The sequence below is a fragment of the Erpetoichthys calabaricus genome, chromosome 3 (assembly GCF_900747795.2).
Source record: "Erpetoichthys calabaricus chromosome 3, fErpCal1.3, whole genome shotgun sequence".
NCBI lineage: Eukaryota > Metazoa > Chordata > Cladistia > Polypteriformes > Polypteridae > Erpetoichthys > Erpetoichthys calabaricus.
The window spans coordinates 255,419,175-255,437,929 of NC_041396.2; the positions used below are offsets into that span (position 1 = coordinate 255,419,175).

The 18,755-nt window shown below is 41.6% G+C and overlaps 1 protein-coding gene across 2 annotated transcripts in view; it reads left to right on the forward strand.

Annotated features, from left to right (window-relative positions):
- The window catches only part of trim33 (tripartite motif containing 33), a 180,446-nt gene that overhangs the window by 122,893 nt on the left and 38,798 nt on the right, over positions 1-18,755 (forward strand). For both annotated transcript variants that reach the window (XM_051925147.1, XM_028798092.2), the window contains exons 9-13: positions 695-975; positions 1,195-1,356; positions 1,883-2,083; positions 3,339-3,474; positions 4,231-4,294. In XM_051925147.1, the coding sequence (XP_051781107.1) occupies positions 695-975; positions 1,195-1,356; positions 1,883-2,083; positions 3,339-3,474; positions 4,231-4,294 (844 nt within the window). The remainder of the gene's footprint in view (positions 1-694; positions 976-1,194; positions 1,357-1,882; positions 2,084-3,338; positions 3,475-4,230; positions 4,295-18,755) is intronic.

Sequence of the window (18,755 nt, forward strand, 5' to 3'; positions counted from 1 at the left end):
AGGCAGTGACATTCTATTCTCTGATGCTCAAGTAACAGAAAAAAATGTAAGAAAATTGTGCTAAGAAACAAGCCTCTACTATCTCTATTTGTAAAATCATTGTGTTGTGACCAAAATGTATTTAAATACCCTGCAATGTAAATTTTAATCATGTCTGAATTGTTTTTTTAGTTGTAATTTTAAACTGTCAAGCAGAGTAGTAAATCAAGGAAAATGTGTGTTTGTCCTAAACATACATAATATATCTTCTGAAATCCAGAGAATAGTGAAAATTTTGAAGGGTGCTGAATGCTTTTGTGTAAGACATTGTATAAAAATATCAAAATTTTACATCATACTGCACAGCCTTAACATCCACATTACTGTCACTGTTTCAGCCAAGGACTGTTATGTGCAGTAAATTTTATGACTTTGGAAATTAACTTGGAAATATGCAGCTGTCCCTAATTTTCTTCAAGAGTTCATTTGGTTACATAAAACACACTTATGAATGTGCGTTTCACATGATGTGAAATTATGGTTCCCTGGTCATTTGGCATTTTTTTTATAATGGAATCTCTTATTAAAATATCATACAGCTGTTTTGCTTTCCCTTTTATTAACTGTTCATTATCAGTATTTTCATACTCATGGTTTCAAGCCTACATAAGAATATATTTTGTTCTAACTAGTCCTTGACTTTGTTTTACCATAGGTAACCTAGTGATTGAAAACAAGCCTCCTCCAGTACATGCCCCTAATGTGGTGGTTGGACCTGGGCCTGGGCCTGGGCCTGGGCCTGGACCTGGTCAGGTGGCCAGTGTACCAAACCACACAGGAAAACATCCAGGTCAAATCAACTTGGCACAACTAAGGCTACAGCACATACAGAATGCTGCATTTGCTCACAAGCAGCAACAAATGCAACAGCTTCGGATGGCACAGCATGTTCCTCAGCATCCACGGCCAGGGGCCCCTCAGATGGTTCAGCAGCAGGTAGGCACATAACCCCACTCAGGATAGCAAATAATTTTAGGAAATGTTATTTGGTAAAAGGAACCTGAAAATATTTGATTCTTTAGGACCTTCAGTTTTACAGTGTGTGTTTATTTTCTCCCCATTTCTATAGAAACTGCCTAAGGTAGTGGGCTTTTGTGCTCTATGAGAGAAACACTTTTTGTTGTGCTTCATTTTGCTTTTGTTACCTCTTGACAGCCACCCAGGTTAATCAGCATGCAAACTATGCAGCGAGCCAGTATGAATGGTGCTTTTCAGGCTCACCAGATGAGAATGGCCCAGAGCCAGTCCAGAATGCCAGGTGTTCCCCGGCACAATGGCCAACAGTACCCAATGATGCAGCCACAGCTACAAAGACAGGTAAGAGCGAACTCTAAGGAATGCACTATACTTCTGAATGTTTGTTTACAAAAAAGAAGTGGGTCTCAGATGTTAAGTGAAAAGAAATACCTAAATCTGCATCTGCAACTTCATGTGACACATTTTGCCTCTGCTAGTCATTTAGACGTTGACTATTTGCACATCTCCTATTTTTTATGGTAATAGTCTGGGTTTAAAAAATTTTAAAAGTTTTTTTTTTTTTTTTTTTACAAGAGAACAGAATCAAATTTGGGTTTGTAAAAGCTGTATAAATTAAATATATGGTACTCTTATAGTATTAATACTTTGGTTAGCTGTGGGAGGTGTGGGGGGGTTCTGTAGATATATGGAATTCCATCATTTAAAAGCATGCTGCTAATGATCGAGAGAGTTGTATTTTTAACACTAAGTCTATAAACAAGATTTTTTTTCTTGCTTTCCTCTCATTGACCTTAAACCCTCAACCACTATGATGGGGATGAATGTGGAATCTTTTAACATTGATGTTTTTTTCCTCTTTCTACAGCACTCCAACCCAGGTCATACAGGGCCTTTTCCAGTTGCTTCACTACATAATAGCGTTGCCAACCCCACTAGCCCAACCACTGCCAGCATGGCAAGTGCAAACCGTGGTCCTACCAGCCCCTCTGTATCCACCATTGAGCTGATTCCTTCAGTGACCAATCCAGAAAATCTTCCCTGCCTTCCAGACATTCCACCCATACAGGTCAGTAATGCTGTCGTCATTCAAGCAAATTCATGTGTTAACTGACAAGGTCTCTAGGTTCTAATTGAAGATTTTTATTTTTACAAGTTGGGGGAGGGGGGGGGGATGATGATAATTTAGAGGTTTGTTGTTTTGTCTTTGTTTTTTGAAAGTGGTTAGATAGCAAGTCATAGATTTGTGTTTGAATATTGCATTCAGAAAGGGTGGATGTGGAGGAGGGATGGAGAATAACAGAGAATAATCTTCCACAATATGTTGTTGGTATGTTATATTCCATAGGATATGGATTACTTGAATAAAGAAATAGATTAGTGTGAATAAATCCAATTTTGCTACACAAGGATGGTTTCCCAGGTTAAAGTGGCAAGAACAAAAAAAGTTGTTTTTTCAGTGTAATTTTTTAATGTTAAAATATCTAGGGGCATTTGGTTAAAATCAGTATTTTATTTAAAAAAATCAGATTTTTTGACATAGGGGTGTTGACAGATAATACTGAAGAATGAGATCTTGAAATTGGCAACGCAAGCATGTCAGAATTAATTTCGTTATCTGTGTTCTGTGGTGCCAACTGCATTTTGAAGTTGGAAGAGTAGTTTGTATATTTAATGTGCCGATACATTGGACAGAGCACTTTTGGGAACTCTTAAACAAAAAACAAAACAAACCAAGTGGATCCTTTAGTCACCGATGAGATCCCTTTGTCCCATAGGTCCATGAACTACATGAGTGTCCAACTGTCCAAGAAGTTTTAACTGCCGTCCAAGCCCTGAAGAACAAGAGGGTTCTCACTAAAGATACTGTACCTACCAAAATATATAAGTATGGTGGAATTAATTTCCTTTCAAGTAGACTGACTGACTTCACTCTGTGTTGGAATCTTACCAAAATTTTTGACTCTTGGAAACATGCTACCATCATTGTTATCTACCAGAAGGGGGGAGGGGGGTGATTGGACTGTGGCAACAGCCGTGTATTTCACTGCTGGATATTTCTGGAAAAGTCCTTACCTGTGTCATGCTTCTCTAGCTCCTGTGTCATGCTTCTCTAGCTACTCCGTCATGTTATAGACAGTGTTCTTCTACTGTAGTAAGCTGGCTTTAAGCCCAAACACAGCACGGTTGATGCAATCTAAAATAATTTCCCAAGTGAATGGTGCCACCACTTGCTGCTGTTACCTAGTTAAGAATTTTTTTTTGAAGTTATCAGGGATACAGTCATATGGTAAAACTTTGTTACCTGCTCCTTTTCTCCTTAGCTTGAAGATGCTGGCTCTAGTACACTTGACAATCTGCTAAGCAGGTACATTTCAGCAAGCCATCATATTCCTCTGGCTCCAACAGGTAACATGAATCCATCTCCAGGACCTTCTGCCCTTTCTCCAGGTTCAACAGGTACACTTGGATTTTGTTTGTTTTACTTCAGTCTGTAATCACCTTCCATTTACAGTGCCATTTCAGTACATAATTAAAAATGGTCATACTTGCTATGACTCTAGAATCCCTGAAGTCTGCGAAAATATTTGTAAAAAAATTATTGTACATGGAAATAATATATTTTCATTTCATGTGTGTTCTGTGTCTACAACAATCTGTGTAAATGTAGAATGATAGGAAATATGAGGCAGGAGATGTTGAACACATAACAAAACAGAAAATTGTATTTCAAATAATATATTTTCCTATTCAATTCCAGACACCTCACTCCCAGATAAACAGACTTCAGCTGCCTCAGTTGGGGGATGGGATAGCAGTCTAACTGCCTGCGGCCAAGGTGCTTATCAGTGCACAATTTAATGCAGTGATGAGGATGTGCAAGTAGAATTAAGGTGGCCCGGCATTACAAATATTTTTGCAAGCTTCAGGGATTCTAGTATTTAAAACATTGGGTATTACAGTTAGAAGATTTAATCTGTTGTGGAAGAGACTACTTTCTGTAAGGCTCTTCTGAAACAAAATAAAAGTTAACAATTGTCTTCAAATTGTCTGCCAGCTGCCTTCATAAATTACAACATTATAACCACATTACATTTTGAGAGTAGTACATATTTTTTTCAGGCTGCCCTTCATTGTGTAACATGCAAATTGTATTCTTCATAGACTCTTGGGTGGTGTCTATTATAATAAAAAGGAAAAACAATCTTTTCACAGGTATCACAAACTCGCACACTCCAGTGAGGCCTTCCAGCACTTCCAGCACAGGTAGCAGAGGCAGGTGAGTTGAAGGCTCTGTCTAGGAACACTTGATGCTGCAGAACAGTGTTACAGTGGAACATGTTTACTGGAAATCTTGCAATAACACTTCTATTAAGAGTTTGTGCTTTTTCATAATGCAGCATATCCTATTCCATATCCAAAGTTGATGGATTTCAGTAAAGATCATATGCACCTTTAGTTCTATACCTTCTTTTTATGCTGGGAGATTGCATAACAAAACAATGTAAAATACTGCTTATGTAAGTTTTTTTTTTCATCTGATAACTCCTCCCTTCATTTTCAGTATGTGTCCTGCTTCTTACTAAAAGTATCTTCATTGGTTAGTAAGCGGGAGAATACTTCTTATTAATACTACACTCCAGGTTAGGAGGTAATAGGCCACTCTATTCCTTTTCTGAATAATTTAATATACAGTGGCGCTTAAGAAACCTGTAAATTGCTATTAACATTTATTACACCGCACGTGTGTCATCTTAATTTTTTTTTTTTTTAACTTTATAGAAGATGCACTTTTAATAGCATATTTGTAATGCATATATTTCTTTATGTATATTATTTGTGTCGGGATCCTCTGATAATTTGTGTCAAGATCCCAGATATTTATAATGTATGTGTACTTGTAAGACTCATATCAATACTCCCCAACACACTTGTCTTGAAACGAGAATGTATTCATTATTCATTAAGATTTTATGATTTTATTTTCTTTGAAGCCCCGTGCACCATAGGGTTCATTGTAAAATGACACAACTGTCACCATGTTTGTGAAGAAATAACTTTGACTTGAAAAATACCGACTTTATCCTTTAAGACAGTTCTCTTCTTTGTGCACACAAGCAGGAAATAGTTTTTTTGAATTTGTTTGCATCTCTTTGCATAAAGTTAAGATTTAACTTTGAGATCTGTTTGCTTGTTAAATGGTGTCAGTTGTAGCAGAGGATGGTTGGGATTTGCAAAATACCTCCATTTCTCAATGAAAAAAGCTTGTGAGAATGCTGGTGAAGTTAATTCAGTCTGGAGATGACTCTCTTATTTGGAAAAGAAAAGGCAAGTTCTGCCTGTCGCATGCAGGCAGAATTAAGAGATACAGTGCTGAAAATACCAGCAGAAGACTTGAACAAGTACACCAGTATGGGTAACTTTATTCAGAAATTCTGTGGAGTATCTTTAAAGGAGGAGAAGGGTAGAGTTAGTGAGGGCATACCCATCGTTTGTTCGAATTGAGGTGTAGTTCACCATTTAAATTGTACCTTCCCTCTACATACTATCAATGTTATCGTCTGCGTAATAATGACTATTTCTGGTGTCATGTCTGCTTTTAAGTTACTGTTAAATCACATCTTTGATTTGAAAACATTATTTGCCTGTGCTTCCTTTGGAATACAAGTGTAACCTAATGTGGCTTATTTTACAATGAAAAACAAAATCTCTCGTGTTAAAAGTAGCATCATTTGAAATTGCCATTACTTGGTTCAGATCCACTCAGTAGGTTGAGCCCAAGGTTGACGCATGCGATAGATTTCATTAGGCTAAAGACTTTCCACATAAGATTGAATATATGAAGCTAACCAAGTGCAGTGTGAATGATGATAAAACAGTGTCACATTACACTGTATTCAGATGATTCAGATGTTTTTGTTGTCTAATCTTTAGGATCTGCAGTAAATGGCACTGCTTTCATTCAACTGTATTAAGAATAAGTAGCTTAATATTTCAGTGAATGGGTGCAGTCAGAACAACGTCAATAAGCAGATTTAAGTACCAAGCTGTTGAACTTTTAGATTTGCTGATGGAAAAACAGTACAGGTTGCAAAAAATAAATCTGTCTTGTTCTGGTTAGAATTTTCTTTATCATTGGAAGAAAAGTGATCCCTGCAGATATTCTCTTACAATGAAACAAATCTTTCTTAGAGAGAGAGAGTTTTGAAATGGAAAATAATGGCAGAAATGATTAAAGACTCAGATTAGCTTTAATTGAACACTTCTGGACATTATTGTTTAACCATCTTATAAGCAAGAAAAAGCTCATGAAATCTAAACTCTGACAGTCAAAGAGTGTTTAACAATAGAGCCCAATCGAAAACAGATATTAAGGTTTCACAGACAGTTCAGATGTGCCTCAGCTGATAAATTACAGAAGTTACATTTATGGGTATTATTACTATGGTTAATAACAACACTGAATGCATTTCTATCTTAGAGCAAATTGTGAACACTTGTGAGACATACCGAACTTGAAGTACAGCAAACCTAAGCCTAAATCGGTTTTGGGGCTACCACTGGTCTCAAGCTAAAAGGAGACTGTTGCCATTAATGTGCTTGAACATCACTGAAATTTGGAATAGTCTGTACATGTAATTGGATCATTTTACATTTTATGGTGCAGGGAAGCATTGTGACCTTCTGAAATTAAGCATTTTATCCATTTATAGATAAATACAGTGGTACCTTGAGATAAGAGTTTAATTCGTCCCGTGACCGAGCTCGTAAGTCAAAATGCTCATATCTCAAATCAATTTTCCCCATTAAAATTAATTGAAATGAGATTAATTTGTGCCAGCCCCCCAAAAAACACCCCAATTTTTTGTTAAATGTTTTCATCATAAGAAAAATCCATATTACTAACCAAGAATGGTAAACCGGAAGGCACAGACGCAGGTACACGGCGATGGACCCAGGAGACATAGTGCGCAGGCGCCTACAGCCTGCGTCTTATAAACCGCAAGTGATGTGTGATCCACCGCGAACGAAGGAGTTACGGCTCAAAAACGAAAGAGCTCAACTAACGTAAATAAGACATGAAGCAACAACGCGCCCATAGCTAACGACTAACGACACAGCCACACAGAAAAGAGGATTCTGCACTGCACCCCAGAGTCAAACGTAAGACACTACGGGGTCCGCAAAGGTCCACAAAGATAGTACGGAAGGCGCATGAGCCTACAACGCGCTTCTGAACTAAATGTCCACACTACACAGCATGGTCCGGGTAGTAAGAATAAACGAACTCTCTGTATTAAACGTACGGCATCCTCACATGTCCAAACCATATAGCATATGTGAATCACATTGCAGTGATGCATTATTAACAGTACAACCACAGAAAACGCTCCATATTAACAGTAAGTGCAATTATCCATATTACTAACGGTAGACAACGGATAACTAATGGAGTCACGGTCACGGCTCCAAAACGATCCAGCTCAACTAACGGAGCTACAAAAGCGAGCCCGCATGGATAAAAACAATAGACGTAGGCGCCTACAACGCACGTATGAAACCGCAGAAGCAAAACTGTCTCAGCTCCAAAACAAAAACAGCTCAACTAACCGAATCAATGAACGCAGGCGCCTACAGCGCGCGTCTGAAATGCCGCAAGCAAAGCAGGCACGGCTCCAAAAAGAAAGAGCTCGACTAACTAGGCTACAAAAACGAGCCCACCTGGATAAAACAAATGAACGCAGGCGCCTACAACGCGCTTCTCAAACAACGCAACCAAACGAGTCACAGCTCCAAAATGAAACATCTCAACTTACGGACATACAGAAGCGAGCCCGCCTGAATACAATTAATGAACGTAGGCGCCTACAACGCGCCTCTCAAACAGCGGAGTCAATAGATAAACGGCAAAGAAAGGAATGACAGACGGCCGCTAAACAATTCCGCCAATTAGCTGACAACGCATTCTGTAATGAGTCCACTATTAGTGAACATTCATTAGGATTAATGAATATACGTCCTTTGTTCGTCATCTACACCTTTACACTCCAATATATCATACATTCATCAATGTATTTCGGGTTACCCAACACCGGGGGTAGGCGAGCGAAATGAGCAGGGGGCGGAGCCCCTTTGTGTATTTATAATGAACAAATATTGTATACAAACAAAATAAAACCTAATACATAAGAGAATCTCAAGAAATAAATATGTTGGCGAAGCCGATTAGCGTGTTGTAATGTTTTTTCTTTCACTTTTGCTTAACTTAATTTTCTTCTTCACTAGCTTTTTTTCTTTTTTGCCACGCTTTCCTCACTTTCATTCTCAAGGCGTTTCAATAGAAACCTATCCAAGGAGCTTTGTTTAGTCCTCCCCTTTAGAATGTTTCTGAAATGAGTTGGGCAAGTGTCATTAAATAGCGCCGCTGCACGATTGGTTGCAATTTTTTCAGGGTTTCTTTTCTTTAAAGTTCGAAACTTTTTCCCACATTGCAAACACTTCCTTTATCTCACATTATGAGGTAACCTCCTCCGCGATACCGATCTCCTGCAGAACCTCCGTATGTTGCCGCGTCTGTAGTTCCGTCAACTCCTCCGTCATCAGTTCCTCGGAATGTGCGGCGACAAGCTCTTTGATGGCTCGTATTTCGAATTTTGGCTCTTAACTCAAGGCAAAAAATCAACCTAGTGATGGCTGGTATCTCAAAAAACTCGTACGTTGGGGCACTCGTATCTGAAGGTACCACTGTATTTATAAATCAATAGAGGTAAATTGAACAGTAATGGACTTGTACAAAGACAAAATCAAACACTGAGTGAAATTTTTTGAAAGTTGAAAAAAGTAATGCATGTGACAAGAAAACTGTCCTAGACTGGGTACTCATGGCCAAAACTATTTTGCATAGTATGCATGGTTACAGTCCATATAAACTTCTGGTTGGAAAAAATCCAACTTTCCCTTTCGTGCTAGTTAACAAACCATTGGCATTTAAAGGAACCACAATAAATGTTTGAATTGGACCACATATCACAGTTTTAAATGCAGTGCATAATTTTTTGCCGAAGCACAATGTTTAGATTGGATTCATAGAGCTTTGAGGAAACTACTGTGCTCTGTTGTTGGAAAAGTATAAAGCAGTAAACCAGGTATAGTATGAATGAGTAACTATAAAGAAATGAAAGGATCTTAGTTGTTATTGAAGAAGATGCTGTGGTAATCATTGTGAGAGACAGATCTATGTAACAGGAACAGTTAACAAAAATGTTAAAACAGACACAGAGGAACAGAGAGTGTTAATAGTGACACTGAGGAAATGGTTGATAGTCATTAACCTTTAGTAAACACACAGTTTTCATGTCACCAATTTGGACAAACTGTTAGCAGCACTATCGAGAAATTGTACTCCCAACTGGATTGGTGAGCCAGTGGCAAAATGGAATTTGATGTTGGTGTCCTTTGATACAGCTAAACAAGTGGAACTCTGCAGTTGAAACTGCAACAAAGCTTTTAAGGATGTAATCCATGATTACATCTTGCCTGAAGAAGGGGCCTGAGTTGCCTCGAAAGCTTGCATATTGTAATCTTTTTAGTTAGCCAATAAAAGGTGTCATTTTGCTTGGCTTTTCTCTACATTCATATTGGCTACCACGGTACAACACCCTAGTACTACATACATTGACAGCAAAATGTAAATTGAATAATTTTTTTTCTTCAGTTATAGAATAAAAGCCCACTTGTTTTGTTGTACCTTTTGTTAAAGTGTTTATTTGATATTTAGACTTCAGTCTTCACACATTATGCACTTCACGTCAACATTGTGTTGTCATTGCTATAACTTGAAAAAAGTTTGTTTTAGTTATGTGTTCAACATTTCTTGCCTCATGTTTCCTGTCATTGTACATATACACAGACCTTTGTAGACACAGAACACACATGAAATGTATGTATTCCCAATAACAATGTTATTTACCCCATACAGTTCCAGACATCTCACACCCAGATAAACAGAGTTGAGCTCTGAGAATTTTGTGTCTGACTTGACTTCAGCTGCCTCGGTGGGGAATGGGATAGCAAGCTACTTGCTGCTGGTGCTGATTGACACATTTGCAAAACAAAGACGCTGATGACGAGGTGCAAGGAAATTTAAGGTGGTCCGACATGAATATTTTTGTAGGCTTCAGGAATTCTAGTGTTTAAAGACTGAATGAGTTTAGAGAAGCAATGGCAGGTGAAAATTTACTCATACTGACAGAAAAAATCCTATTTGATAAGTAGGATGAAACCCAGTCTAAAGCAGAGCCAGTAATACCAGCCAGTTGTCTGAGCCTGTTAAGTAAGATGTTATGGTCCATAGTATGGTTGCATTAACATTAGAATTACCAGAGTCTACGAAAAAACTCATAGATTCGGCCCACCTTAAAACCGTTCTCACCTCTCCGCCAGCATTTTTTGTCTTCTAAATGTGCCGATTAAGACGAGCAGCAAGCAGCAGCTATTCCATCCCCCACCGTCGCAGAACGTTCACTAAGTTTTCCCAGTTCATGCCTTGTTTGATTATCTGGGAGTGACTGAACTGCTGGAGTTTTAGAGTGGAAATAATAGATCGTTATTTGGAACACACGCATTTCATGTGTGTTCCGTTTCTACAGTAATCTGTGTAAACACATTGTTAAAACAGAAACTTTTTCATATTTTAGTAATAAATGTTACAAAATGTTAGCATAAACTATAGAATGTGTGAATCCTGAAGTCCAAAGATCAAATAAACACTTTCACAAAAGGTTCAAGAGCGATTCAACACCTTCCGTGGCGTAACACTAAGATTTGCTGACTCGGAACGCAGCAGCCTTGCTGTGCCTTAGAGACCTGAGTTCGATTCCCCACTGGGGAGAAAGTGTTTTTTTTTTTTGTTTTGTTTTTTTTTTTAACCTCAAACGGACATAAAATTTATAAATTGGTATGCACTGTAAATCGTTAAGTTTAAAATGTCGATCGCAGTTATTTCTGCTGATTAATTCATGCTTTTTACTTAGAGTCAGAACAGGAGCTTATTCAGCTTCTGATCTGACTCTAACAGTGCCAGTATAAATTCACACCCAATCTGACGCTGTTAGTTTTCAAATAATATTGCATTATAGCGCGTCTTTATGTGAAAACAGCAGTGTCAGATGGGGAGTGTCTGATGATTGCATGTAGCGCTGAAGTTACTGCTTTTTACTATGCTTTCCTCTGCATTTCCTGGAGTACAAAAGAAACAGCATACAGCAACATGTGGGGACTGGCAAGATTGGGGAAAAAAAACACATGGTCACTGATAACAAACCGCAAGATGTTATGCGAATGAATATGAATAATGTTGCCTCCGTGCCACAAAGTTTTCCGAAATGTACTATACAGGTCATAAAACGAATAATTCCAAATATCTTATATACCTATGTCTGTTTTTTTTTTTTTTTTTTTGATATCATAGACCATAAGGTGCATACTAATTTAGCGTGAGCAGGAACACTCAATTAAGCTGAATAAAAATAAAATCAAGTGACGGTGAGATACGAAGAAGGCAGATTCGCCAGTGTTTGTGTGTCAGATCCCTGGGTGGGGGCGGTAGTATGTATCGTGATACACTGCAGAACTATAGCGCGTCTTTATGTAAAAACAGCAGTGTCAGATGGGTAGGGAAGGATCCTGAATGCGACTGAGAGAATGAAAAGTTAATAATAAAACAAAAACAAAGCTAATCTTTACAAGTATCATAAATTATACCGGTAGTTACAGACTTAAATGTATGTTTTTATTCTAAAATGGTAAGAATAAGATCAGTTCACTTCTCAAAAGGGAGTCGTGCAGGATCGAACTCGTGACCTTTTGATTCCCAGTCAGCAACTGATACTGTTGCGCCACGGCAGCCGTCATAGTAAACATGTGTCAATGTCGCATGTTCCATCCATCCATCCATCCTTATCAGAGATCGGGTCGCGGGGGCAGCAGCTTGAGCAAAGATGTCCAGACTTCCCTCTCCCTGGCCACTTCTTCTAGCTCTTCTGGGAGAATCCCAAGGCATTCCCAGGCCAGCAGAGAGACGTAGTCCCTCCAGCGTGTCCTGGGTCTTCCCTGGGGCCTCTTCCTGGTTAGACGTGCCCGGAACACCTCACCAGGGAGGCGTCCAGCAGGCATCCTGATCAGATGCCCAAGCCACCTCATCTGACTCCTCTCGATGCAGAGGAGCAGCAGCTCTACTCTGAGTCCCTCCCGGATGACTGAGCTTCTCACCCTAACTTTAAGAGAAAGCCCAGACACCCTACGGAGGAAACTCATTTCAGCCGCTTGTATTCGCGATCTCGTTCTTTCGGTCACTACCCATAGCTCATGACTATAGGTGAGGGTAAGAACATAGATCGACAGATAAATTGAGAGCTTTGCCTTGTGGCTCCACTCTTTTTTCACCACGACAGACCGATGCAGAGCCCGCATCACTGCGGGTGCCGCACCGATCCGCCTGTCGATCTCATTCTCCATTCTTCCCTCACTCGTTAACAAGATCCCAAGATACTTTATCTCCTCCACTTGGGGCAGGATCTCGCTCCCAACCCTGAGAGGGCATTCCACCCTTTTTCGGCTAAGGACCATGGTCTCGGATTTGGAAGTGCTGATTCCCATCCCAGCCGCTTCACACTCAGCTGTGGACCGATCCAGAGAGAGCTGAAGATCACTGCTTGATGAAGCAAACGGGACAACATAATCTACAAATATCAGTGACCCAATCCTGAGTCCACCAAACCGGACCCCCTCAATGCCCTGGCTGCGCCTAGAAATTCTGTCCATAAAAGCTATGAACAGAATCGGTGACAAAGGGAAGCCCTGGCGGAGTCCAACTCTCACTGGAAATGGGTTTGACTTACTGCCGGCAATGCGGACCAAGCTCTGACACTGATCGCACAGGGACCGAACAGCTCTTACCAAGGGGTCCGGTACCCCATACTCTCGGAGTACCCCTCACAGGATTCCCCGAGGGACACAGTCGAGCGCCTTTTCCAAGTCCACAAAACACATGTAGACTGGTTGGGCAAACTCCCATGCACCCTCCAGGACCCTGCTAAGGGTGTAGAGCTGGTCCACTGTTCCACGACCAGGACGAAAACCACACTGTTCCTCCTGAATCTGAGGTTCGACTATCCGACGGACCCTCCTCTCCAGGACCCCTGAATAGACTTTACATGGGAGGCTGAGGAGTGTGATCCCTCTGTAGTTGGAACACACCCTCCGGTCCCCCTTCTTAAAGAGGGGGACCACCACCCCAGTCTGCCAATCCAGAGGCACTGTCCCTGATGCCCATGCGATGTTGCAGAGGCGTGTCAACCAAGACAGTCCTACAACATCCAGAGCCTTGAGTATTTCCGAGCGTATCTCATCCACCCCCAGGGCCCTGCCACCAAGGAGTTTTTTGACCACTTCGGTGACCTCAGTCCCAGACATGGGGGAGCCCACCTCCGAGTCCCCAGGCTCTGCTTCCTCATTGAAAGGCATATTAGTGGGATTGAGTAGGTCTTTGAAGTACTCCCCCCACCGACCCACAAAGTCCCGAGTCGAGGTCAGCAGTGAACCATCCCCACTATATACAGTGTTGACACTGCACTGCTTCCCCCTCCTCAGACGCCGGATGGTGGACCAGAATCTCCTCGAAGCCGTCAGCCATCGTTCTCCATGGCCTCCCCAAACTCCTCCCACGCCCGAGTTTTTGCCTCAGCAACCACCAAAGCCGCATTCCGCTTTGCCTGCCGGTACCTTTCAGCTGCCTCCAGAGTCCCACAGGACAGAAAGGTCCTGTAGGACTCCTCCTTCAGCTTGACTGCATCCCTCACCGCCGGTGTCCACCAACGGGTTCGGGGATTGTCGCTACGACAGGCACCGACTACCTTACGGCCACAGCTCCGGTCAGCCGCCTTAACAATAGAGGCACGGAACATGGCCCATTCGGACTCAATGCCCCCCACCTCCCTCAGGATGTGGTCGAAGTTCTGCCGGAGGTGGGAGTTGAAACTACTTCTGAGAGGGGACTCTGCCAGACGTTCCCAGCAGACCTTCACAACACGTTTGGGCCTACCAGGCCTGACCAGCATCCTCCCCCACCATCGAAGCCTACTCACCACCAGGTGGTGATCAGTTGACTGCTCCGCCCTTCTCTTCACCCGAGTGTCCAAGACATGTGGCTGCAGGTCCAACGACATGACCAGAAAGTCGATCATCAAACTGAGGCCTAGGGTGTCCTGGTGCCAAGTATGAACACCCCTATGCTTGAACATGGTGTTCGTTATGGACAATCCGTGACGAGCACAGAAGTTCAATAACAAAACACCGCTCGGATTCAGATCGGGGGGGCCATTCCTTCCAATCACGCCCTTCCAGGTCTTACTGTCATTGCCCACGTGAGCATTGAAGTCTCCCAGCAGAACCAGAGTCCCCAGAAGGTATGCCCTCTAGCACCCCCTCCAGGCACTCCAAAAAGGGTGGGTACTCTAAACTGCTGTTCGGCGCATACGCACAAACAACAGTTAGGACCCGTCCCCCCACCCGAAGGCGGAGGGAGGCTACCCTCTCGTCCACCGGGGTAAACCCCAATGAACAGGCTCTAAGTCGGGGGGCAGTAAGTATGCCCACCCCACTTGGCGCCTCTCACCGGGGGCAACTCCAGAGTGGTAGAGAGTCCAGCCCCTCTCAAGGAGATTGGTTCCAGAGTCCAAGCTGTGCGTCGAGGTGAGTCCGACTATATCGAGCCGGAACCTCTCGACCTCACGCACTAGCTCAGGCTCCTTCCCCTTCAGAGAGGTGACATTCCACGTCCCAAGAGCCAGTTTCTGTAGCCGAGGATCAGACCGCCAAGGTCCCCACCTTCGGCCACCACCCAACTCACTCTGCACCCGACCTCCTTGGCCCCTCCCATAGGTGGTGAGCCCATGGGAAGGGGGACCCACATTACCTCTTCGGGCACGACACTGTTGCAAAATTAAGAAAAATGATTAATTCGTTGTGTAAAAAAAGTAGAAACAGGCTAAAAATAGTCGGTGACCTTATAATCTTCAGCTGCTCTATTTCGTAAAGAACAAAGTGGTGTACTGCTAATCTGTTTCCCCACTTCAGAATGTTTACTTAAGCTGATTTACAGTCATATGAAAAAGTTTGGGAAAACCTCTTAATTCTTTGGATTTTTGTTTATCATTGGCTGAGCTTTCAAAGTAGCAACTTCCTTTTAATATATGACATGCCTTATGGTATTATTTCAGCAGTGACATTAAGTTTATTGGATTAACAGAAAATATGCAATATGCATCATAACAAAATTAAACAGGTGCATAACTTTTGGCACCGCATCAGAGATATTGCATCAATACTTAGTTGAGCCTTCTTTTGCAAATATAACAGCCTCTAGATGCCTCCTATAGCCTTTGATGAGTGTCTGGATTCTGGATGGTGGTGTTTTTGACCATTCTTCCATACAAAATCTCTCCAGTTCAGTTAACTCTTTTAGGGCTATTTTTTTTTTTTGTTTGTTTCTTTTCTCCCAGGGCTGAATATTTTTCCAAAAACTAACTTTTTTTAAAAAAAGAACACAAAGCAATTGAAATCAACAAAAAATATTTACTTTTGACAAATGTTACTGTCTTGCATGTTGTATGAGCCTGCATACTCTATGATTTCACATATATATCACATACATTTTACACAGCAAAGTCCTGCAAAGTCTGATCTTGCTCAAAGCAGCCAATTTCAGTCATTGCCACATTGCACTGCTTACAATATGTGTTGCTTTGGTGCCTACTTTTCAATTGTCTGTTGCTGCACTTTCTCACATATATTGTTAGTGTGTACTGTAGAGAGACAAGTCACCCGTTTGCCATCGTGCCATGCCACTGCCACCAAGTTTTCTGCCCGCATGAAAACCGTATTGTCACCTCTTTTCATCTTCAGCCTGTCTGGCTTCAACTGTGAAGCCATGTGTATCCTGTTCACCCTCACTGTGCCACAAGCTCCAATTCCTCTGCTCTGTAGCTCCATGAACAATTCTGGGCATGTATAAAAATTGTTCAAATGTACACAACATGACCCAAATGTTCATATCCCTGAAGCAGCTCCAGCACAACCTGACTTGTCAAGGGACAGTTCTCTCTTTGAAAGAAATACTTTCCTGTATATGTGTTTGCTTCTGCCAGTACAAAATCCTTTATGCCATACTTTGTGGGCTTGTCTGGCATATATTTGCAGAAAAAAAGGTGTCCCTTTTATTTTATCATAGATTCATGCACAGACAAATCACAGCCAGGCTGATAAAATTGTTTCTATGTTGGTTCCACAATGTCAGGCAGGGGCTGAACTTTATGCATGGCGTTATAGCCTGGCTCACCCCATGGGATTTGCTTCTGTTTATTACAGAAGTGAATAAAACTTTGCATCATCACACTGCATAACCTGTCCAAAGCCACCAGGGGAAAAAGCACGTTTGGACCAATGCTCCCTGAAGTTATATCACCAGTTCTGTCCCATCTCTATTTGTAATGCCACAGCGCGCTTCATCTCGTCTTTTGTTGTGGGTTTCCACTTTGAAAAACGAGAATGCGATGCAATCGCAGCCCGCGATTCAAAACATTTCTCTGCCTACCTGTTTGTCTTGTCTGACAGTAGCTGAAAAGCAGCATCAGGAGTGAGCAGCCTGAAGTAGTTCAGCAGCTGGTGATCTGTCGTGTCCAACAGCAAGCCATGCCGTCTTGTGAAGTCCGGTAGCCAGTTCGGGTCAATGTCTGTGTATTCCTTCCACGCGAACCTTGCCGTAGATGCATCGGCTGCGCGAATGCACTCATCTGGCAGCAGATCTGCTGGCGCGGCATCGGCTGGTGTCTGATCAGCTGATGCCGGCTTCTCACTCTCTTGTTCGATCTCCTGATCACTGTCAATAAAATCCGATTCTGAAAAATCAGAGTCCGACTCCGCAATAATGCGCAAAACATTGTATGCCGAGTGTTTTCTTTTCTGCACTCGCTTCGCTCCCTTGTGACATGTTGATGACATCTTGTCATTGTTTACATTTCACAACTCACGCACACGCAAGGATTAGTTGCATTGTCAATGAGTCTAGCATTCCTCCAAGCCCAGAGGGAATGCCTGCAACGTGACAGTGAGTTTTGTCGCCATTAACAGCTGATTGTCGCCCTCTATCCCTGGATGTCGACTTTTGTCGACATTCGCCCTTAACCCCTCCTGTCGACAAAAGTCGACATCCGCCCTAAAAGAGTTAAATTTGATGGATGCCGAGCATGGACAGCCTGCTTCAAATCATCCCATAGATTTTCAATGATATTCAAGTCAGGGGACTGTGATGGCCATTCCAGAATATTGTACTTCTCCCTCTGCATGAATGAATGCCTTTATAAATTTCGAACTGTGTTTTGGGTCATTGTCTTGTTGGAATATCCAACTCCTGCGTATCTTCAGCTTTTTGACTGATGCTTGAACATTATCCTGAAGAATTTGTTGATATTGGGTTGAATTCATCCAACCCCTCGACTTTAACAAGGGCCCCAGGCCCTGAACTAGCCACACAGCCCCACAGCATGATGGAACCTCCACCAAATTTGACAGTAGGTAGCAGGTGTTTTTCTTGGAATGCGGTGTTCTTCTTCCGCCATGCAAAGTGCTTTTTGTTATGACCAAATAACTCAATTTTTGTCTCATCAGTCCAAAGCACTTTGTTCCAAAATGAATCTGGCTTGTCTACTTGTCGACTGTTTGTGGCGTGAGTGCAGAAAGGGCTTCGTTCTCATCACCCTGCCATACAGATGTTCTTTGTGCAAATTGCGCTGAATTGTAGAACGATGTACAGATACACCATCTGCAGCAAGATGTTCTTGCAGGTCTTTGGAGGTGATCAGTGGGTTGTCTGTAACCATTCTCACAATCCTGCGCATATGCCGCTCCTGCATTTTTCTTGGCCTGCCAGACCTGGGTTTAACAGCAACTGTGCCTGTGGCCTTCCATTTCCTGATTACATTCCTTACAGTTGAAACTGACAATTTAAACCTCTGAGATAGCTTTTTGTAGCCTTCCCCTAAACCATGATACTGAACAATCTTTGTTTTCAGATCTTTTGAGAGTTGCTTTGAGGATCCCATGCTGTCACTCTTCAGAGGAGAGTCAAAGGGAAGCACAACTTGCAATTGACCACCTTAAATACCTTTTCTCATGATTGGACACACCTATCTATGAAGTTCAAGGCTTAACGAGCTAGTCCAACCAATTTGTAGTTGCATGTAATCCGTACTGAGCAAGTTACATGCATTCAAATCAGCAAAATTACAAGGGGACCCAAATTTTTGCACAGCCAGTTTTTCACATTTGATTTAATTTTATACAAGTAAATACTCCTTCACTAAAAATATTTGTTCAGAAAACACCCCAATACTCAGATGTTCCTAGGAAATGAAAGACATACCACTGTTATCTTTTTTGTTGAAAGTAAATTATTATGCAGGCTGAGAGGGGTTCCCAAACTTTTTCATATGACTGTATCACATTTAAGAACAGACAGCCACATATTGCACCAGAGCTCATGCATGTTGAATTTAATATTTGGTTTTTAGTATTCAGTTTGATACTTTTGTCCCTTCTTTTTAGAGATAAATGCCTATTTATTGTAAATAAAAATTCTTATATATTAATAATAAATATAAAAATGTAGTAATAAAGTACAGGAC